General features: G+C 36.2%; 2 protein-coding genes across 2 annotated transcripts in view; one reads left to right on the top strand and one right to left on the bottom strand.

Moving 5' to 3' along the window:
• The window catches only part of LOC137638575 (vesicle-associated membrane protein 2-like), a 69,906-nt gene extending 46,221 nt beyond the window's left edge, over window positions 1-23,685 (bottom strand). Inside the window, 2 exon segments of the mRNA XM_068370755.1 lie at window positions 10,365-10,518; window positions 23,457-23,685. Of these exon segments, the coding sequence (XP_068226856.1) occupies window positions 10,365-10,518; window positions 23,457-23,458 (156 nt within the window). The 5' untranslated portion in view covers window positions 23,459-23,685.
• The window catches only part of LOC137637910 (large ribosomal subunit protein eL22-like), a 257,432-nt gene that overhangs the window by 204,080 nt on the left and 28,279 nt on the right, over window positions 1-25,073 (top strand). The gene's annotated exons all lie outside the window — the stretch shown is intronic.

The following is a 25,073-nucleotide window of genomic DNA, read 5'->3' as shown; positions in this document are numbered from 1 at the left end:
GGAGGTTAGATCCAAGACATTATGCATTCTTTACCAGTGGTTTCACAAAATACTGTACTACCTCATGCCAAAGTGCATTGAATACTTTACCCATTTTCCTGTGAAAGACTGTTTTCTTTTACATTAAAAAAATTATAATCCCTGATAGAAAATTATCAAATCCTATTGAAAAAAGAATGAAATTCTTAAATTGGTTATCAACTTTGCAAAGGACTACCCTTACAACAACAAAGGTACTTTTTATCTAAAATTCCACTCCCGGTACACCTAAATACACTTATCGAAATAACTTTCTAAAACATAAAACTTTGCAACCAAACCCAAATGCGTCATCTTAACGGTCAAATGAACACATCAATCATTTATGTACTCTAAAATTCTTTTTATAATTGGTTTAACATGTAACTAAACCAAGTGCCACCATAATTGGATGAGGAATTAATGCCAGACAACAATGGATCTTTTACTGGGAACAATCCTTAAAACCTGGTTAGGTACCTAAAGATGCTGAAAGCAAAAATGGAGATGAAAAATAAAGTAGGTTAATACCATTTCCCGTTACACCTGCAGAAACTGCAAAAATCCATTTCAATCATTTGAAATTCACTTGATGCTTTTTTTAGTAGTTAGTAGTAAGCATTCACTGTAAAGCCAATAATATTATTAGCACACCCTTCCAAATATTCCCAACTGCAGGCACAAATCTACAAACATTGCCATCCTTTAAGCAATTCCTTCACTCTCTCTCACCTGCTCTTCCATCTAGTTCACTCAGTATTTGATCACGTTCCAATACTCTCTCCACGTTGACTCGCATTATTCCCATAACCTGTTATACCGAACAAAATGCAAGCAGTGCAATGAAAGTAGAAAACAAAATTCAAGTACTTACATACTAAACAGCACCCCTGAACACTGTTCATACAAGACCATTTTGATAAAAAAAAACTCCCTTTCAAATTAAAAATGACTTTAAAATAAAAAAAATCCAAATATTCAAATTAAGACCAACATATTTTTCATAAAGTGATTACCAAAGATTTTTCTAAAATAACTAAACTACTAGGTAAACTAGGAACATGGTTAGGAAAAAATTACATATGATTATAATTTGCTATATGTTATTAGGTTTGGCTTTACAACATTAGTTTTAAGAAATCAAACAGATGAGAAACTGTAAGAATTTTTAACCCCCCAAGTGACCATTAATTTAAACTTATCTAAAGTTTAGCTGTGTTAAATCTTTTCAGTAGTTAAATTGGTTCCACTGCAAAAACAGTATATTATCAAAAACTGTGAACATGCTTTTCAAAACAAAAAGCCCTATCAAACAGGTTACTGTATTACTCAAGACTTCACTTTCCTTCCCACTGTTAATTTGTATAGTTTTAGGATTCCGGTCTATAAGCAATGACTTGTGTAACTAATATATAAAAAAAACATTTCTAACTGAAAAGGCAATGCCAAGTAATGATACTAAGTGTCCAACGTATATACAAAGTGTCCAACGTATATATAAAGTGTCCAACGTATATATAAAGTGTCCAATAAAAATCTCATAATTGTTCAGGATACACTCTACTTGAAACACTTTTAAAAATAGATTTTAAACTATAAAATTTATTATTTCAATACTTAGCTGTGGTTCACTTACTTCTTCGACAAAGCTCTCTCTTTTCAACATCTAGCATTAACCCTTATAGTCCTGTAAGTATTTATCGATAGCATATAATACCCAAAGAGACAGAAACAGCTGATGATCTTCAATCAAATACAGTATGAAGTTTTTCAAATAATTTTGAAAGGGGAATTAGGTGAATCACAGAATACAAAACTACCTGTTATATACCTCTAAAGACCCACCTAAACTCAAAAATCATAAGACACGTGAGGTAAACATTTCCTAAAACTTAGCTATGACGGCTGCTTTTCCGATCTCATACACCAAGGGAACCCCACTCTCTACAGGACCTCCACTGTCGTTTTATCTTGCTCGTTCAGAGTATTCAACATTTCATATCACGTATTGCTTATAAGAAAGTCTTCAGTCTCCTCTTGAAGGCCTTAATGTCTTCAATCATTCAGAGGTCTCGTGGGAACTTATTGTATAGTCACGAGGTAACATATTTAAAGGCTCTGGAGCCTACAGTAGACATATATATAGGTTCCAATAGTTTGAAACCATCTGTAACTATTCTCGTGTCAACACAGTTTGTTGGCTGCGCAATATGTAGCAATTCTCTTAAGTATTTTGGACGACCGGTTCTGATAACTTGGTGGGTTATTGTACATATTTTGAATTAAATTCTCGCTTTAATTGGCAGCCAGCATAAATCAATTAGTATAGGGGTGATCCTTTCTCTAGGTAGAACACCTTTTATCAGTCTTTCTCCTCTGTATATTATGTTTTGTAATTTCTTAAATTGTACTTTTGGAAAATTGTAATAGATGGAGTTGCAGTAGTCAATCCTGGTAATAACACAGTTTATCACAAGTATCTTTACAGAATTTTCATCCAGGTATGTTTTTATAAAAGCAATATTTCTTAGATGACAACTAGCAGTTTTTACTACAGTATTTATTTGGGCATTGAGAGAAAAGTTACAGTCAAGAAATACACCTAGATCACAAACTTTACTAAATATCGGCACCTGAGTCATTAATGTTATCTGAATATCACCCAAGTTTCTCAGGGTTTCTCTTTCCCACCACCATGAACTCAGTTTTGTTCTCATTTAATTTTAGTTGTTTGTCATCTATTCTCTAACACTATCAAGGATTCTATTTAGAGTTTCAGTAGTGTCATCTATATCATTTATGGAGAAATAAAATTGTGTCATCCGCAAATAGTTTGAACTCCACACCATGCCTTTTTAGTACTTTCGATAAACCAATAGTATAGATACAGAATAAGATTGGGCCAAGTACACTCCCCTGCGGTACCCCTCTTCAACGCCGATGCACCGCAGATCATTTAATAGCAGTTCATGCACAACTGTATCAAAAGCCACACTGAGATAGAATAATAGTAAAATACCACATTCATTTTCATCCATCATTTCCAGCATATCATTTACAACAGAGCAGATGGCTGTCTCCGTAGAGTATAGTTTTCTGTAAGCAGACTGGTTGCCAGGCAAAGCTTCTATTACTTACTTCTAAGTGACTGACTAGTTGTTCAAGAATTACGTATTCAAGCACTTTTGAAACAGTCAAGGGTAGATTTGAAATAGGTCTATATGAGCTTAATTCCTGGTAGTCTAGATCACGTTGCAGAACTGGTGTGACTATTGCCATTTTCTCAGATTTGGGAAAATTACATTCTTCAATGCTTGCATGTGATTTTCTCATTATTATTTCGGCTAGACTAAACAAGATTCGCCAATTACTTCAGATATTGTCATAGGATCGATCACGCAGTTTGCTTTCTTTGTTCTCTTGATAATCCTGGTGATGTCGTCTTGTGTTATGTCGTTAAATCTCATTAATTTTATCTGTGTCAGGTGTATCATTAATCTGATGTTGAATATTTACAAATGACCTGGTTACATTTTCAATTTTGTTTTAAAGAATATTAGAAAATTATTTGCTAGTTCTTGGTCACTGTATCCATCAGGTAGCTCCTTTTCGTTCACATTTTCCATTATACCATTTAGGAAACGATATAACTTATTTATGTCTGTTGCTGCTTCGCGGATCTTTCTCTTATAGTATTCACTTTTTTCCTTCTTAGTAAGTACTTGTATGCTACCTGTGTACTTTGTTTTTAATCGATTCCACTTTCTTTACGTCTTTTTTCCTCTTTTTCACTAGTCTCTCCATCAAACCAAAGGAGATTGGTCTTTAACAGTTATAGTCTTTTCAATCAGTGGGCACATGGTATCATATTCACTTTTACTCACTTTGTTATAAGTAGTCGTAAGATTTAACACACACAGCTCCCAACAAATGTTGGTTATCATGATTGCAGGGAATGTTGATAGCATCATTTATTTTCTTTGTAATTTCAATAAAACAGTAGGGGAAAATTTGATTTAGGTCCAAAGTTTATTTTCTTTACTAATGCATGTTTCTGTAGTGGTAGACTTTGCATTATAAGTTTGTGCACTGGGGAGATAGTTCATTTCTCTTCAAATCTATATCAGATACAATATTACTCATTGAATCACTCAAAACTAGGTCCAATGTATGCCCAGTTAAAGTAGATGTACAGTCGACATTATTCTAATTGATATGATTCTAACAACTCTCTAAATGCCAAAGCATCAGCATTTGATACTTCATCCATCCAAAAATTTAAGTCTCCACAAATAACTCATTAATTTTTCTACAAGATAATCATCTCCATGAATGCAGTGGATCTTCAAAAACTATACTAGTGTTTGTTCTCGGAGGTTGTAGACTGTTACAAAGGATATTTTTCAGTCTTTTGCGTACAGTTTATTTCCATATATTCAAAGCTTGTTACACTTCTTTTTAACATTTTAAGATTTGAGTAACCTTTATGAATAAAGAGTACGACACTCCCACCAGACCTACCCTCTCTCGGTATGTGAAAGGTGGTGTGTCATTTCAGTGATCTTAGCCTTATCAAAGTTATTTAACCATGTTTCAGATAATGCTATGATGTCCATATATTTCCCATTTATCAATTCTCGAATTTGAATAGTTTTATTACCTACAAATTGTATATTTACATAGCCAGAGTTTATGACGTCCTTAGTATCCATGATCAGTATTTTCTGCTAGTCTTTTCAATTCCAAGTCATAAGCTTTGCAATCTCTAGAATTTACTATGCGGTCATTTGGTTTGTTTAACTTTGTGCAGTTTATACACTTTGACATTTGCTTATTACACTCCTTGGTGGAATGTTTTCCTGAACATTTCCCGCAGACTTCATCATCGTTCTTAGACTTACAATCTTTTCCAAGATGTCCATACCTCTGATAGTGGTAGCACGTGATCACGTGGTACCTATCACGTATGCTATAAGTACCCCATCATAACAAAACTTTGTCCCCATTATCATGAATAGCCCTCTGAACTTCAGGATCACATTTCAGCACGTAGTGGGCAGTCTACCAGAAGCATTTTTCTTCAGAACTACACTTATCTTCTCTTCCAATTTTTGGATTTCATGCAGGCAACAATTTCTTTGAATCAAGGCATTTACTACTTCCTCTTCATCAGTGTACACATTGCATATACGGTAATTATTTTTGGGTTTAATTTTCCAATTTTTCTTGTTTTAGTGTCGGCAGCCAATGTTTGAATTTTGTTTGCAGCCTCTTCTCTGATTATATTATTTGCAAATTTTACAACAACATTACCATTTGAAGTTGATCTCGTATTAAGTAATGTCTTCAAGTGCCTGTTTTACCTTGTGTTTTCTTTCAGTAATTTTAGTTGTTGTATTTGTTAATTTAATTTTTATCCTTAACTTTGTCAGCCTATGTTGTTTTCTCTGGTTTTTGGTCCATCAACAATTGAAGTGTTGCCTTACTCAATTCCATATTCATAGCAAGATTATCAACTTTCTCAGTGAGGTCAGTAGTCTGGGTGGAATTTGCTGTGTGCGTGCTAAGGTCCACAACTCTTCTCTTACGCTCACTTCTTCCTTCAGTTTTGATATATATAACTTGGCTTGTCTGGCTTCAAATATGCAGTGTGGGCATAACCAATATAGGCTCCTTAGTTCATTATCAGTGATGCATGTCACTATAAACAATCATTTCTTATGACAGAATCTTTTGCACTCACATTCTATCCATTTTTTCGGTCTCCCTCTGTGGTTTCACATATGAGGCAGCCCGAGTTAGGGACAGATAAGAGGACAGACATGGTGTACTGTTTCTTCTCACTTTGGTTTCTTCATAAAATTAACTATCTTTTCTATGATATTCTAAGCAAGAAGCAAAATCTAAAACAAGACTCAGGCCGAGTGTTGAACGGAGCTCCGCGCGAAACAGGTCCACACCTCAGCAGCACTCGCTCAAAACCAACAGCAAAGCTTACATTTTTAGCCATACCATAATAGGGTGGGGGGAAGGCAATTGGGAGTGAGAGTGGGTATTATTTAAATTCTATAACGATAGATGTCGAAAAGAGAGCCTTTCACCAAGGAAGCTAGGTGAATCACAGATAAGAGGCATTGAAATACTGCAACGCTGTATTCCATCTGAAAACCAATTACATATTCTACACTTTATTTAGCAAATTAACAATAAATTATTCATCTCCCTGGTAAAAACTGATCTATATTGAATGCATTCTAATAATTTACCCCTTTCATTAATACAAATACTCTAAGCCTCTATCCAACAGTCATTATTTTCGAACAATTATAATTGTAGTTATTATTATTAGTAGTTCAATCACACCACCACGTTAAATGCACAACTTGAAATGCTTAAAGGATAACACAATAATGAAGATTCAAGGTATATAGGATGGAGTCCTTCAGCAATTTGAAAGTGTTCAAACCTAAAAGGTTACAACATAAGTACTGTACTGTGTACCTTAAGAACATACTATATATGTCAATTGAAATAATATATTCTATCATGTTAGTTAGAATTCTATATGCATTCTTAATAGCAATCTTCTGTTGTGATCTATAAAAGCCACTCATACTAGTGCCATTGGTAACATATGACATTGCGAGATTCTAAATAAAATAAAACAAGTAACAAGGCTTATTATAAACTACAGTAATTCATACATTGGAAATTGAATCTAAATTCAATTCTCACTTGTCAAGATGTTTAGATTTCAAAGATCAAGTCAGCCTTAAGAAAAAATTTTAGTATTTGGAATTTTGCTTAGCTTATGACAGTCTGAGAATTTAATTTTTAATATTTCATATGATTTATAATATGCAAATTTATAAATTGATCAACTTTTATTTTCATTAAAGATATTTTCTATGAAATTTAAGAGATTTTTGTACTCTGATCTTTACCAAAAACCATATTCTCATAAAAGAGATATTGTAACCACTATTAAACATAAAAGTTGCGATAAGGTTAAGTACTGCATAAGTTCCCATCAGAAGATTACTTCATATTAGCAGAAAGATGGTCTATTGCAATCGGTAAAAAAAACCATTAGAATTACAAGGACAGATTAAGAGATCAAATTACAAGCACTAATACCAGTGACTAACAAAAACTACAATGAAGGATCCAAAGTTAAAATCAGGTAGTCAATTCCTTTCAAATAATTTGATATAACACTTAACTAAGATGTCATTCCTACAGGGTCAGGGTTAACTAGTCATCAAGATGCCACAAGCCACAATAGTTTAACCAATTCTATATCCATCATGCCACATCTAAATACCTCAAATAAACCTATGCATCTCCTAAAATCAAAATAAAGCACAATAAAAATTATCTTCATTTTAACAAAACTTATCACACATAAATGATATATACATATATACATATAATATATATACATATATACATGTACAGTATACATATACATACACATTATATACAGTATATATATATATATATGTATATGTATGTATGTGTGTCTCTTACACTTGTTCCTAAAAAAAAACAGTGTTAGACTACAAAACGTAGCCAGCTACACACCACAAAGCAGGCATGTTGACACAGAATTTAGGATACTGAGTATGTGCAACTTAAAAGGCAGCCTAGCATATAACTACAGTCTCTAACTAGTAAATTGAATTTAATTACTGACATAACCTGCTTAAACTTGTGGATATATGGAATAAAAAGGCAAGATAATTTTACAACCTAATTAATTGAGTTTTGTTCAGTCATGTAAAACAAATGGGCTAAGCTTTGCTAAGGATAATGCTTCACATAAAAGGAAGACCTGCAGGCTATCATACAAGTAGAGTAGCATAGGTGTATTAGAGAAAACATAAATGAGGAGGATGATATAAAAATCAGTTTACCCCCTCCCCAAAAAAATGTTCCTGTAACATAACCTATACAATGAAAGTGACAGGTGAAGGGTTTGGGGCACCTGGTTCCTGGGTTGAGGACAAGGCGATGCCAAATAAGGTCTGACCAAACAGTAACCGAGGTAACGGGAAGATTTTAAAATGATTAAACATTAATCCTTTGAATCCCATGAGAATTAATCTACATCCTAATATTTTCACTCGGTTCAGCACCATGAGAAAATTCATGTCTAGTATTCTTAGCTTTCTTTTAATAAATATTATCACAATACACTGCATGTACAACTATATTTGATTGGGTAGGTAATATATTCAATTACAAAATTAAAATAATTAACTCTTAGCACCAATAGCTTTTGTGGGGACTTGAGTACCATATCACAAGAGGGACCTGGCACTTACATTAGAAATTGATTTGCATGGAATAGGAATTGAAAGGATTAAGTGGTTTAATAAACAAGGTGAGCGCCTTCTATAGTAAGTGGAGGTAGATCCTTTTTTTACCACAAAGAGCATCAAGTTTAGAAAATAATTCAAAAGAAAGAGAGATACAAATATAGGAAAATTATTACCCAGTAATGAGGAAACAATCCAGTGAACAAGCTGGTCATAGCTGGCAAGGAAAAACACACGAGCCTAAGGGGTTCGAGATACCATAACCTAACCTTAAACTGACTTCCAAATATTCATATGGTTTTTATGTTCCATTTGATCTCTTTCAAAACACTTCAGGACAATTCCACAAGTATAAATTGCCTAGTAAGCATGATCAAACTACTATAATAATATGGTTTCATAGTTCATAGTGTACTTCATTTTTATTCAAATTATTACCCTTTAAATTTAACAAAAGTCTTCTCTAATATACCAAAAATTTTAAAAAATCTGTTTATTCAAGTTCCACTAAGACAGGTCTTCAGTCACAAATATGTAATCCCAACAAAATATAGGAACACATTCCTTTTTGAAGTATAGGTCCATTCATCAAATGCAAACTCAACTGCGCCATATACAGAAAGAACTTTCTAAATTACCCTTTTATTAACTAATATCAGATAGTTTACAAACTTGAAAGTGAGGATGAATTACTATAGTATTCTCTCAATGACTGTATTCATAAAAATGTCTACATCAGATTTTCCATCTAGAGGGTATAACGTATAATAAAGTTTTCTCCACCTGCTGTTTTCCGCACTATCTACCTAAATTTCTAATTGATCCAGGTCTTTGTTCCATGATTTTCTCAAACCTTCTTGTTGTTCTCTGTCATCCTAATTTTGCATAAGCTACTTTTTGGACATTGGCCATCCTCTTCCTTTCTCACCATGTCCACAAAATATCTTAATCATAAGTCTTAGTCTCAAAGACTGATCAAGTATCTAAAAGGAAAAAATTGCTATTCATCTTTTAGAACCAGTATTATTGAGACGTTTACAATAAACTAAATAATTAAAGGATTTATTGGTTCATCATCCACGGAAAAACAGTCCCAACACCATCACTTGAAGCCAAACTTTATCACTAAAACAAAACCCCAAAGCCCAAGGCATGCTTTCCTGGCCTACCTGCTCGGGCTTCAAATTCTGACAGTTTCCCTTCTCTGATCATCACCCGTTCCATGTTCTTACGCATTATCGTTGAAACCTGTCAGTGCGCAAAAGACAGTGAACTATGTTTACTAATTAAAGGAATGTACTGTACTATGGTAGTGGCAAGGTGGCACTTGGGTCAATTCATTTCTGTGATATTGTCATTAAATACCTTTCCAATCAATACATCATATCCAAAAAAATACAGTACTGAATTCTGCACAGGAACGTCAAATCTCGTTACAATGAATCAATTACTGTCATCCTATACTATCCTACAAAAAGTACATTAAAAAAAAAAGATGGTCGCACCCCCCCACAAAGAGGAAAAAAAACTGTCAACATTACAATATTGAACCGCTTCCATTTTCTATCGAGTGTCTTCAACAAAAATGAAGTCCTGAGCTGAAACAAATATTTCCTGTTAGTAGCTATCTATTCACTGAAATTTCATCCTACAGATGTTGGACAGCTGCTCACATCTATTGTAAATAATGTATGTATTAAAACATGTATAAAAAAAACTTCACATACTACCATACAGGACCTCTCTTAACAATTCTCATCTAAAGGATATTAGTACCATGAAAAAAAATCTTGTTCAACATACTAAATACTATACACTCAAAAACAATCGTTTGCCACTTACTCTCATAACCATTCACAAGAAAAGCAAGAACAAGGATATATTCAGAAAAGATAAAAATATGATAATACAGTACTGTATGTGATTAATGATAAAGTAAACTAGTGAAAATTTAAATTTTAAAAGCAAGACAATCTTGAAGTCTCTGATGTCTCCTCTTCACATCAAGAGGACACTTTGTCCTACCTCATCTACTTGTGCTTGTGTCTGTTGCAGTCTTTTGGATGCTGCTATCTGCTGTGGTCCACGTGGTCCTCCGACAATCTCTCCATTTTCCCCCGTGGCAGGGGCTTCCCCAGGAGCACCCCCAGGCGCTGCTGCTGCACCACCCTCGGTCGACCTAACAAGACACAAAAATTAGTTACTATCACAGGGTCTTGTGCCACATCATATTTGTCAAATAACAAAAAGCACAAATTTAGAGGTAATTTGTATTTTTCCTAACTGTACAAACCCATAGTTCTTTACCATAGAAAATAACAGTGCAAGCTGTTATCTTCTATTGTAAAGAATGACAGGTTTGTTTAGTGTAGGAACGAACAAATACATATTTCCTTAAAATGGGTATAGCTAGAGGTAACTTAACAGGGCTCCATTACAAAGGTTAAATATAGAAATAAGATATTAAAACAAGCAAAGAATAACTTGGGAGAATTTGAGTAAGAGTTGTATCATACCAGCTAATATTGTCATATTATACTGCTATCCAAAGTATGAGAAAAAGTAAATAGAAAAGGGCATATCACCTGAAGTTTAGAAACTAACCTGAACACAATGGATTGTACTTCTGTTTGTAAATGCTTGAAAATTTTTCAAAATGAACTGTTTCAGCAATACAGACCATATGCCTACAACATAAGTGTACCATTATTTCCAACCAAACAGTGGGACACACCTTCCTTCCCTCTGTCTCTGTAGGTTAGGTTGCGTCCAAAGGTCCACACACTATTATACATACACATATTGGCGTAATGCCCACCTTTTCTAAGCCAAGCAATCCTCAATCCCTGGGGAAACCATGCAGGTTACTTGCCCAACTGGATTACTTTACAGACAACGTGAAACAATGTCACAAATTTTCAAAGCAATTTGTAAATTTCCTTACTATGGAAATCAAATTACTTTAATACAGTATAAGAAATTTCTAAATAAATCTTAATTTCTAGATACCCAATAATAGTCACACAACTTTATATTAAAACCAAAGGTTTGAATCGTTAAGTGAAAACTCAAATCAATAGTCAAAACAAGATGTCTGCACATCTGCCAACAGAATGTAAACAATGGTATGACATTGGCAACTCACTTTCTATGTGACGATGACATTTGGGAAGATGGGTGGGTATTATGTGACTACTGGATAATATCACAAATTTTCAATGTACAATGATTTGTACATACCATTACCCTTTATTAGGAGTATGACTTCAATGAGGCTGGAACTGCCGTTTAAACTTAATGAGGTAAACATATAAAACTGTCAGGTGGCACGCAGGTGGAATAACCCCTCACTTTGACCTTTAACCTAGGATACGGGTAGTTAGGGTGGGCAGTGTAACTTATGGACTCATGTTTGTATAGTTAGGAAAATAACAGGAGGGGGTAGGTCCCATATAACCAAACTGCCTGGTTACTATCCCAGGAGTAGAGTAAGAGGTGGGGGAAGGTCAGATACCTCTCATTTGTGATGGAGCATGAATCAAAAGAGGCAGAGTTCTTGGATATCTTCTTTGCCCTATTGGTGTGAAAAGTCTCTTTCGTGGTCTGCAAGGGGACCCCCAGTTCCCTCAGTATCACCATCTTGTCTTCACCAGAACAAAGAGCAATTCATCCCGAAACCCATTTGTAAAGAAGAGATGATGAAGGACTCGAACTTCGAAGTTGGGTATGGCTAAAATCTGGATCTTGAACACAAACTTCGCATCAAAGAGGAGGAGGACCTTCCTCCCTTAGAGAATGGCTTATTACATACAAAATGTCAATCAGTACATCTTTTCTCAATGCCAAGGCTAATGTTCATGAGCAGACTTTGAGTAAGGTCCTAACTGATGCCTGTTCTAGGGACATGAAGCGAGTGACATCCCAAACGTGGCTCAAGTTTCTGGAAAAAAAAAAATATTTAGAGCTCCTCCTGAGCCTAGGATGATTCCTCAAAGGGGAAATGTCTGAAATCTTTGGTCACAAAGCTGGCTAAAACCCGAGAAGAGCTCTCTCAAAAGAGGAAGGAGAGGAGACCCACAAACCATTGCAGAGAGGCCCAGACTGGATTTGCAGCAAATCTGGAGACAACTGAAGTGTGGCATTTGGAAGCTGCCACGGTATCCTATGACTGATACTGATATCAATAAACTCTTGACAATCGGTCAACTAGGTAGACTGGCAGAAAGGCCAAGGCATCCAGAAGAAACTGATATCTTGGAGAGAGTCCTGAGTGCTGCTGACATTCCTGGAACTAGAGAAGAGTCTACTGCCAGCTGTTCTGAAACTGGAGAGCAATATACTGTAAGTTCCGGATAAACCGGGATGTGAACGGATCCCTACTGTATAGGGTGTGGTAAAGGCACCACCTATACTTTTTCCTGCATTATGGGTTTGTTTTAAACACAATTGAAAGTTCACAACATGGTAGAGAAGAGTGAGCAAAGGAACTGCAACTTTGGTTAGGGAGTGGAGTGAGTAAAAGCCTAGTCTTGCTGTAAATCTAAGATCAGAACTTTCATCTGTGCACCTACTGTATGCCTTTTTTGGTGCATTCAAGAATAGATTTCAAGGAGAAAAAGAAAGAACAACTCTACCATGGAATAACTGCTGCCAAGCTACCAAGAAGGTACTCTTTACTTCCTTAAATGGGAGCAGGAAAAAATTATGTAGATTATCAAAGCAGTCGATTCACATGAGACGTACCGCTCACAGGACAAGAGGTAAATATGAGTTAAAGGGTGCCACTCAACTCACCTCTGACTGGAAGATCATTTCATTTTTGGCTAGGAAAATTTCTTTAATTTATGTTTCAAATATTTTTGACAAGAATATATTTCATAACTAACACCTCCCCCTATATTTACATAAGCAAATCTTGTCCCAACCCTTTTCTGAACAAAGTACTGTAGCATGTACTGTATTTCTTTAATTTTCCTTTAGAAGTTTAAGGAAAAGATATATATTAGTTTCTCCTAAACAATTCTCCCTAACATCTCATAGGTAAACTTTTGCAGCACATTTTTCCGGGTTATATTCATTGTATTTCATTGTTTGCTCATTCATATATTAATAATTTTTTATAAAATTAAGTTCAAGATGCAAAAAGTGTCAAGAGACAGTAACTGTATATGAATACAGCTTAAAATTTGTCAGAAAGTATGCTTAAGAAAGTATGCTTACGAAAATATATTATGCTAGCTACATTTTGCTGTGAGGGCATTTGATACATGTAACATATATATTTCTGGACTTGAAGGAAAGGGCTCCTTACTGCTCAGTAATTAACCCTCAAATATGATGACTATGTCCTTATGATCCCTAGTGGTGAGGTACAATTACTGCTAAAAGCCCAAACTAATCAATAATAAAATTAATCAGACTATTTCTAAAAATAAACATCGACAGCCAATTTCTCGAGACATGAAATTTTCGGATAAATATAGAGTAATTGTTTACAAGAGCACACTCTCCATTTACTCCAAAATTATGCATTCCTGCAGCTCTCCTCTTTTTGTACAGTAATTAGGAGGTTCTTTAAATGCTGGGAAAGCAAAAAATTGCAAGATATGTTGTGCAATGGGGGGAGGGGGAGGGGTTGGTTGAGGAGGTACTAAACGACCTGGAACCGACTTCATCAGCAGAGTCAATCAAAGAGAAATTCTGACGTCAGCGGACATTTGGTATATATTGAAAATATATACTAAATTAAAAATGGATGAATCACTCAAAAGCGTCACTATTTGGGAATTGTATATTTGGTACATACTTAACAACAAATATTTTTTTAAAGAAACTTTTTATAAGAATGACTATTTTTGCAGCGTATGTCTGTATTCATTGGTGGGAAATTGGAAGGCATCCTTAGGCTTATGGCCAATAGATGCCGTTAGTGTAGCAAAACTTTGTCTGGGAAAACTAGTCATCCTCAAGAATAGTTCCTTTAAAAAAAAACACTTTAATAAGATTTTTACCAAATATGAACCACAATTCACAAATAGTGACACTTTTGAGTAATTGATCCATTTTTAATTTAGTATATATTTTCAATATACTGTATACCAAATGTACGCTGACGTCAAGAACTTCTCTTTGGTTGACCATGTTGGTTCCATGTTGTTTAGTACCTCCTCAACCAACCCCTACCCCCCCCCATTACGCAACATATCTTGCTACTTTTTGCTTTCCCAGCATTTAAAGAACCCCCAAATTACTGTACAAAAAGAGGAGACCTGCAGGAATGCACAATTTTGGAGTAAATGGAGAGCGTGCTCTTGTAAACAAATACCAAATATTGAAACTACTTTTTTGTTTATTGACCAATAATTACCGTTCGTATATGACGAAATCAGAAATTTTATTCTCTAAAAATTGATATTAAGGTTTTGGAAAATTATAAAAACGTATACATGAAAAATGTCAATATTTACTATTATTGCTGTTTGAAAGAAAGAATAGTTTATTTCCTTTCCTCACTGGGCTATTTTTTCCTGTTGGAGCCCTTGGGCTTATAGCATCCTGCTTTCCCACCTATGATTATAGCTTAACTATCAATAATAATAACTTCCCATGCATTAGCGAAATCCCAAAGCTTTCATGTATACAGTACAGAATGTCATATTCAATGGCTAACAGAATTCAGTCATTCCAAATTCTTCATAACGGCTTACTAGAAATATGTCATTTTAATCTAACTTTCTTAAAAGCAAAAATACTTGTCCTTATATTAATCTAAGAAGGTCTCAAAGATTAAAGAAGCCTGTAAATGGCTGACTAGAATTGCAGAGTAAAAGTAATTTCTGAAGGGCTTCCCCTACTAAAGCATGATGAATCAGGACAAGATGAAAATCAATAATCTTTGACCAAACTGTACTCCCACACAGCCATTCACAAGTGCTGTTAATTATTCTTAATACCACACATTCTATCTTCTCCAGTTCATTACCTTAAAAATATCCTAATTAACGATCTTAAAAATATCCGGAGTCAACATCAATTTTCCTCCAGAATATACAATATTCTCTAGTATATCATTTTAATAATGAATCAATCAAATGCACTTAAAACACTGATATACAGTATAAAAAAGAAAGTCGAGTCAATATATAAAAAAAAGTTAGGGTTATTGTCTATCTCCTTTAGTAATGAGACCGTAGAGTCAAACCTAATCAAAGGGTTTTGGGTTTATTCCACAAATTTGAAAATGAAGGACGAGATCTGCCTTCACCCCTTGGAATGTGACACTAATAGACCATGCTACTCTCCCATTCTTTTGTTCAAAACTAAAGCTAAAAAACAATGTTTTAAGTGAAAGGTCCTTATGTGAGGCTCGCATCAATTGTTCACATAGTGCCTTCCTGGGTGGTATAAGGACCCTGGTCACATTCTCAGCCGAGGATTGGAACTCCCGAGGGGGACAAGATTTTTTAAAACTTTGAGTCAAGGCCAATAATTCCCGAGAAGATGAGAGGTATACTCTTCTTAGTCGGAAACTTGGCTCAAGGCTGAGATATGGCTTTTAACCATTAACACATTGTCGTCTGACCATGAGTGCATTTTCAGTGCCAATTGGCAAAGGTTTCGTGAGACCGAGCTCCTGCTTATTGACACAAGCCACTACAGTAGTAGCAGTGTCGCCACTCATCAACACAACAGAGATCCTTTACTATGTCTTAAAGTGGTTCAAGGCCAGGTACGTTACCTTTAATTCCAACATGTTTATATGAGACCTTTTGTCTACTTACAATGTCCATAGACCTGTAGTGCTCCCCACCCTTCTCTTGACGCATATGAAAAAGGATAAGCTCAGGGCGAAGAACCTGTAAGGAAGAGCCCGCTTACAGGTTTTTCTCCTGCAGCCACAAAAACAGGTCCTCTCTAAATTCCTGTGTGAGCCACATAAGTACATACAGATCGGACTTGTCTCCAACTCGTCTTTAGAGTCCACAGCATGAAACAAAGATGTAACCTCCCCTGTGGGGTCAGCCATTCTAATGAAGACAGATGTCCAGCAGTCTTTGCCAGTGCTTGGCTATGAGGGATTCTGGTGTCAGGAAGGGTGTTGCAACCTTCTTCAGCCTCTGTGGTTTGTCCTGTGATGGGCATACTTTACCTTGGATACAGACTTCTGAAAATTATCTTTATCTCAAAATCATGACAAAACATGAGGTGGTCATCCCTGTGGAGCAGAATCTGGCATTCTGACTCCACCAACAACAGTCAATTGTCGAAATATCACACCAAGTCTTATTCCCATCAGTGTACCCAGGCTGAAACCAGTGTGCGTACACAAATGAACACTTAAGGGGATGTGTTTAGTCCAAAACTGAGACCTTAACACTAAAATCACCCCACTCCCAGGATGAACTGAAGGTATTTCCTCCAGATCTGGTGAATTGGAATTTGGAAATTAGCATCCTTTCAGTCTATGGTGAGTAATAAGTAGTTCCATTTTATTGCCTGGAAAACCATGTTGGGTCTCCATCTTGAACTTCATTTGCAGAACAAAATCGTTCAGATGGGACAAGACTATGACTGATCTCCAACCTCCCGACAGCTTTTTTTTTTTTTTTACAAAAAAGAAGTTGCTGTAAACCTGGAGATGAGTCGTCAACCTCCTCAACCGTTTTCTTGTCCATCATCATCATGACTTCTTCCCGAAGAGTAGGTATTTGACATATCCCCTGGAATGAATAGCTCATTTGGCCGAAAGTGAAAGGAGGGTGAAAGTTGGTGAATGGAAGGCGGTATCTGACGTGAAGGACCTCTACCGTCCAAGGTTCTGTCCTGTGGAACTGGTCACCTAGTCAACAGACTCGACAGGCATCACCTCACAGGTGGTGGTATGGGAGGATTGCGACCTCTAACGTGATCCTTCTGCCATGAGGTTGTCTGTGGTGAAAGGACTAACTCTGCTCAGTCGATCTCCAGTTTGGAGGAGGGTCGTCAAGTGTCTTACTCTCAGACAGCTACCTAGAAAGCAAGGTCTTTCATTTCACAGGTATTGTAGGAGGCAGCTTGAAAATAGCAGTTCTCCCGAAAATGAAAGGGACTCGCCTTCTACCACTTTTCTACTACTGCCTCCACTTCGTCAGATGGAAAGAGGGAGGTACTCTGCGTCAGTGGAGTATTTCGCAGGGACAGTGTACACTAGAGTCCTTCAAGGCTAGATGTCTGATGAACTTTTTGACCACTGCATCCTGTTATTTTAGTACCCAGTTGCTCCAGTTGTAAGCACCCATGTACTATACCAAAAACTTTACCATCTTCGCCCCGAAAGACGAACTCCTCATTATTGTTTGTGTATCTCAGGATCTGCAAGATTCTCAGACACTGCACTGTACTGCAAAATTTTCAACCGTACCAAACCAGTGGTCGATCCCAGAGGAAGCATACAAAGCTAACATTATTGTTGACTTCATGTTCATGACCTCCAAGGTCGAGAAAACTAATGATGGTTGCTGCGCAAGCCATTTTGTGGACATCCCTGTTATGAGGTTTCTTCCCTCGTGGTCCAAGGAAAGAGGGGATGGTCATCCATCCCCTCTTTCCTTGGACCACTCACTTGTAGATGTCCCCAGGGCTGAGGCTTGTTACCTCGGGGTTTAAGGAAAGAGGGGAAGGATGAGGTCACTTGTACATGTCCCCGGGGCTGAGGCTTGTTACCTCGGGGTCTAGGGAAAGAGGGGAAGAATGAGCTCCCTCTGTCAGGTAAATTTCATGCTCGAAAAGCAGGTGGAATTATCTTGAAAGGAGTTAGCCACTCACAGGGAGTTCTTGGAGAGAATCTTTGGTAGCAGAGACTTGCGCCTCCAATTTCTGAATAGTCTTCTGTTTATTGTGACCAAGGCAGTTTGAGGTGTTATTTCGATCTACATGTATGTTGTTTCATGAAGAAGGAGTCAATTGACGGCTGCCTTCCAGAGAAGGGTAGCTTTTGGAGCTTCACCCAATTTATTAAATTTCCTGAAGAGTCCCAATACTTTCAAGAAAGAAGTCCTAATACTTTCAAGAAAGATTCCTCCTCAGGTTCAGAAGACTCCAAGGGCCAAACCTTGACCGGCCCCAGCAAGTTGAGGGCATAGAAAGACTGGTTCAGGGGAAGCAAGCTTTGCCTTCTTTGGTGGAGTTGCCTGAATGTGAAGCTCCAAGGAGTCTCTTACAGCCGACGCCCATCTATTCTTCAGCCTGTAAGAGAAGTCTTTTTATTTCCTTTGGAAATGGGAGAGAACGAGAAGGGGAAAATGATGTTGGGAAAGAGAGGGCTCCATCTCATCTGTGGACTCTGGGTCCAGACAAGGTTGCCGGAACTCTCGCTCGGGTTTTCACATTTTCTTGGACCGGTAAACTATTTTGATAAGGGAGAGTCTGTAGTCACCCCTAAACTTAGAAAACCCAAACCTAAAGTCTGTAGGGAGTGAAACTCGCTCTTTGATGTTCAGAGGAAAGACAAGCAGCTCTGATGGGCACTTAAGTTTGTCTGCACACCTATGATCAGGTAAAATGAGCTGGCCAGTCACCCAACAGGGCCATTCACTTGTAGAGAACGTAAAGAGGCGTGTCCTCAAGATGCCTTTTCTTCCTAATTTATGCTGTCATTTACTGAGGCGTTTGCTCCTGAAGGGAAGGCAAAACTGATTGTTTAATCAAACATCTCGCGCAAGCATGGATGACGCATATCTTGGTGGTCAATTCCTTGCGCTGTATGTTCCTGTCTTACAACTGGGACCTTGTACGCCTCTGATTCGAGTGCTTTGTGATGGCGCACTTCGGTAGGTTAAAGACACGTTAATGGTGAGCTTTACCATTGCTTGCTGCTGGGAAACTCGTTATCGAGGTCCTCGGAACCGATGTTCAAGAGATTACAGGGACGCTCTTTGTTGGTCTAGGCACCAAATATGTACTTTCAACCCTAAAATCTGCTTACAGCGCTCCCAGAGGAGCAAGCAGAGAACTACGACTATCATGGGAGTCAACGCTCAAAGGGGCTTCTCATCCGACAATTGGAAAGCTTTGGTCGGGATTTCCAAAACTGAAGACTGGAGCCCTTTCTCAAGAAGCCCTCTTTCTTCACAGGAAGCAAGGATGTCTATCGCCTTGGAAAATTCTTTCATATAAGTGGAAGGTTGTCGATCTGACAACCCTGGGCACATCCACAATACTGCTAAGTTGTTTCACACTCGTACTGAAATGAGAAAAAGATTAGTGAAAATCTTCAGGACAGTCGGGGAGCGTCGAGAACATGTCTGTGCTCCATAATAACCAAAATTAGAATCGGGCTCTGTACGCTGACAGACCCATATCACCAGTGGCTATTTTGTGGTGGCTGCCAGCATCTCAATAATTCTTCAATGGCTATTGCCAGCTTTCGCCAGAATCTTACCACTACTAAATGACTAAATTTTGTATTTACGTAGGAACAAATAAATTTTGTGCACCATAAACTTGAATGTACAATACTGTACATTGCATTATTCAATTAAAACTACTGTATTCTTTTAACTCAAAAAGATTAATTACAAAAGTATCTTAGTTGACAAATATAAATCAATATGAAGGTGTAATCATTACACAATCAGCAATGCATTTACAATTAAATAACATTTTGTATACGAACCTTGAATTATATGATACATGCAAGAGATAGAGGAGAACAGAAGTTCAAATACAAACCTGTACTTTTTATGTCTTAAAAGTATTATTATTACTATGACAAAGATAAAAATAATGAGATACCAATATATAAAGCTACAGCATAAGATCAAAATCTTTAATTGCAGTATGAGAGAGCTGTAGTAAAATACAAAACCGCACAGTACACAAATTTTGATCAACGCCCCCTTAAACACATGCTCAAAATTTTCTTTCCTTACATGCTATGTTTGCACTCTTGAGTAAGTAGAGTTCATGTCCACTTCATAATATAAAATATTCTTCTTAACAATCAAGTATAATAACATGCGTTTAGCAGACATTTCCAAAAGTGTAGATATAAGGAGTGCAAATTTTCATTGTCAAACAATAGTTCCTATCAAGGAATTTCAGTTTTGAAGAATTCCACTTTGATGTCCAACATGACTGATAGACATAAAAAATTGACAATCAACTTCAAATTGTCTGAAACCAATTGACGTATCCAAATCACAAGTGTAGGGTAGCAGCTAAATTGTCTCATATAAGCTGCGGTACCTTATTTATGAACTAAAGTTACTTCATCATGAGCCATTCAAGGAAAAGATGCTTATTTTAGAACTTGTACATAAATTTTCAAGGATTAATTCTTGCAGCCTTATGCCTGAGTATTGAGGCCTGCAATGCTCTGCATTGGACAGAAAATGCTAGTTATGGTAAAATCAAAATCCACAATCGGCTGTTACAGTTGTGGTTATTTCAATAGTACTGTTCCTCCTATTTCTGGATCGAGGATTTTTGTCAAAAACAAATCCAAGATGAACATATTTATGGCATAGGCAAGAAGGCTTCAATTCTATTCTGAGAGAGGGTCGAGCACACTCACTCCTCACCACCTTCGCCTTCTGGTTTGGCCTCTCCCTCTCCGCCTTCTGCTTTCTCATCTTTTTTTTCTTCTTCCCCTTCCTTAACTTCAGCTTTTTCTTCACTTGCTGCTTCAGCATTTTCAGCAGGTTGAGTTTTTGGCTCTGCATTTTCATTTGCCTCAGTTTTCCCACTTTCAGACATGGTGGATAATATTTGCAGTTCTATGGGATAGAAACATACATATGAAGATAAACAAGCTCTCGATCATAAACTGCAGATAATCCTTCTAAAGTCATCACACTAAATAGAATAGAAAAGCAGAATTGGATTTACCGAAAGTTCAAATTAGTGGCTTATATTATTTTCATGGAAGTGAACATACATTCTCATGCTAAGAGAAGAACCTTGAACTTGCCAAACCAAAACATATGTTGTACTGCATTGCATCAATAAGAAAAGCCAAGTAAAAAGGCCACCTAACACCCACAGAACAAATTATATTTTACGAAGAGAATCAGGTTTCATAAGAAAAAAAAAGAATAAATGCTCTGCAAGACAACCAAACCTCTACAGCAGACCATAACAAATTATTAATCTCTCAAGAAAAAGGGTGGGCTCTATTCGACCAAAACCTTTCCACATATTTCATTGACCATCACATTTTCAAGAGAAAACTCTAGAAATTAAATATACATCTTCCATATTGATTTAGAACAAAATACAAACAATTAAGTAACAAAAAGACTACAGCGTACTACATACGACAAGGTATGCAGTAGTCGATAAAACACCATCCTAACAAAATCTAAAAATCAACCTTGTTGTTTCTTCAAACAAAACTATATAATATAATGCATAAACTATATGGTATATAATTGAAGACTGAAAAAATTATATAATTGGAAAAAATTTGAAAGGTTCAGTAAAGCAATTGATTACGACCATGGGATTTTCTCCACCAAATTCGATGTGTTACAGCCTTATACAAAAATTAAGATCCATACAATACTTTTACATAATGTACATTAGTACTTTCTCGATATGTACTGTTCATTCCATTAAACTATATGAACAAATAATCCCAAAAAATTTCTCAAATTATATTCTACATAAATCAATATCTTCACTAATATTTTTTCAAATTTTGGATATTTTCAATTAAATGGTGATCTAATGTTTCCACTTTGATCATCTGCTAAACAATTATTTTTCAAATACAGCACAGTAAAATACTGATATACAATTAAATTCTTAAAATTCAAGCAACCTCATTAACTAGAGCTCTAAAATAAGTATAAGAATATCCCACGGTATACTGTAAAAGTGAAAATACTTATACAAAGCCTACGAAAAAGATACAGTATTTCTATCAATCGTATGAAATTACAAGTCGTGGCAAACAACTATTTTCATATCTAATAAAGCATGAATACAAAAATATTTGGTAAAATGAACCCGATTGGAAAATGCCTAGCCCAGTACAAAATTGCCAAAAAGGTAAGCCATTACACTAACCATAAACTATTTCTTTACTTTAAAAAAAAAATAAGTCTGCTTTAACTAAAAATGTACAAGGAGATACCATATGAAAGTACAGTACTGTAGATAAACATGGCCACCAAGTTGATAATTAACAAAATACTCGACTATCATCACTACTTAACCTACTATAACCCAATAGAAATATGCCACACCCATATAGCACATGTCACAATCCAGCCACTTTTTTCCATAAAATCTACTAAAATACACTAAAGATAATTGCTTTGTTTGGCATTATACATTTCAATCAGTTTAGGCTTTAACCTGCAAATTGCACCTTCCACGCCAGCAAAGATATAAGCTCAGAAACAATGACCTACATCTATTACCAAAATTTCCTAAATTTACCAACTGCCTAAACAATTTTACTAACAAGATTAATACTTCAGGGCAGAAAAGATTGCCCAACTCAACAAGAATATTAAATCTCGAACAACTCCAACCAAATAGCAAGACTTATAACCACGGACAAAGCAGCTGACCAAACAGATAGTGTGCAATGGGCTTGATCAAGCTTAAATGGAAATAATTGATTTTTATCGTAGGTTGGCCTTGCATAAAACCTAACCTAACCTGGCCATCAATATAACCTCTATTAGGTTGCAGAGATTCTAACTGAAACATACTATGCCCAGTGGAATAAATTGCAATTGAAACTAACATTATCTTCAGAGAAATGACTCATTCGAAAACCTGACTCAGTATTGGGTATATAAATTCATGCCACACCCACTTAAGTCACAAATGACTTAGCCTGGAACACGACTTCCACCCACTATGGGGATCGAAATAGTACACATCACGCCCTCAAGCCACACAGTCAAACGAGTTTAATTCCCTCAAATTAAAGTGAACATAGAAAACACATTAACAGCCTAGAACTGATAATGGGCATAACTTCGATGTAATAAGCGAAACCTCAGGAATGACATTCCATGCCCCCACCATTGGCATATCTGGCGAACCCGAATATTTAATACTGTATCTTAATAAGAAAACGGTAACACTATAGCATATTCTCGCACAAGAATGGTAGCTTACATGTTTTCTGCCTCCTGGGTTGTGAGGAAAGAGAAGGAATGTGGAATAACTTCACTTCGAGAGAAAGAGAGAGAGAGAGACAGACAGAACTTTGACAGTTGTTTCTTTCGGCTCCAGACACAGTCGATCGATGCAAGACACCCACACCTATGGAGACCTTATTTCACGGCTTAGATATTTTCTGAACCCACTTTTTCTCACGCACGGGCTTCTTACGATATTTAACCACCTTATTCACCCTCTGGTTAGCACTAGAGTACTTACATTTCCCCTGAAAGTTGCCAAATTAAACGATACACAAACGAAAATGGCCAGCCAGCTGCTGATGTGGTTGCAGTATTGCCAGATACCGAGAATTGAGACTCCTAAAGGCTCGTGACTTTGCAGCAGAAGCAAAAGATGGGGGGGGGGTGGAAGGGGGAGGAAAAGAAAAGTGAGACAAGGGGGGAAAAGACCCCTCTTTAAAAATCATCTTCACATTTGCTCTCGGAATTTTAACATTCTACTGTTGTTTTAAAGGACATAATAATGTTACTGGATTTTAACTCATTAAATGAAAACATATTGTTGTTGAATTTTAAGTCATTAAATGACATCATAATGTTGCCGGATTTTAAATCATCATGATTGTGCTAAGATATTAAATATTTTGTACCGATATTATTATTATTATTATTATTATTATTATTATTATTATTATTATTATTATTATTATTATTATTCACTTCCAAAGCACACTAAGTCTTGGGAATAGAAAATTCATGCGTGAATGATTTTTTGTTTAAATTGACCTAAATTTAGTATCATATAAAATAAGCGTATGAAAAAGATAATTTGCAGTTGATAAACACTTAAAACTGTTTCGCTTGTGATATCAACGACCACAGAAGGATTGAAGATTGTAGATTTTGAGAAAGTCGTCATTACAATTACTGAGTGGTGACTTTGTATGGGGGGGGGGGGTGAAGAAGAGGCTACAATTCATTCCATGATTAAAACCCCCATTAGTCGGGAATTTGAAGGAGCCTACAAACAACAGTCAAATTTCCTACACATCCAATAGAAAAAAAAATCATACGTTGTCATCGAATACATATTGACTCATTAATTCTGTCTAGCTAGCTATTGGTGAGTCTATAGGTCTAAATTTAAGATTCATTTTTATTCATATTGCCTATGTGCAAATCACTGCAAGTTAAAATATAGCAATTAGGAGTTACAAAAAAAAAAATATTTCTTCTTGGTCGGTTCCTTTTTATGCCAAATAAAGTTCTAGCTTCATTGTCATTACAGCGTTTATTATGCTTAACACATTTAAAGTGCAAATCGAGACGTACGTGGAAAAGAAGTTATGTGACACACATAACTAAAAGACCAAGGCTATCTTAGAATATAATCTTGTTTCTGCAGGCGTATACGCATATGTGTTTACGATCTAAAGGCCTATAGGCTATTCATCGACCAGTTGCAGTATGGAGTAAAGAATAAGAGTTTAGCCGGCATAGTGTAAGAAAAGAAGTGGGAATGGAATATAGTAGGCTAAAAAGTGGGTGTGGTCAGGGTGCGAAAATGGACCCTGCAAAGACCTTTAAACATTGCATCCAGTGCACCACTGAC

The sequence above is a fragment of the Palaemon carinicauda genome, chromosome 3 (assembly GCF_036898095.1).
Source record: "Palaemon carinicauda isolate YSFRI2023 chromosome 3, ASM3689809v2, whole genome shotgun sequence".
Lineage (NCBI taxonomy): Eukaryota > Metazoa > Arthropoda > Malacostraca > Decapoda > Palaemonidae > Palaemon > Palaemon carinicauda.
The sequence above is the reverse complement of the archived record's forward strand: the minus strand, read 5'-3'. Positions and strand labels throughout refer to the sequence as shown.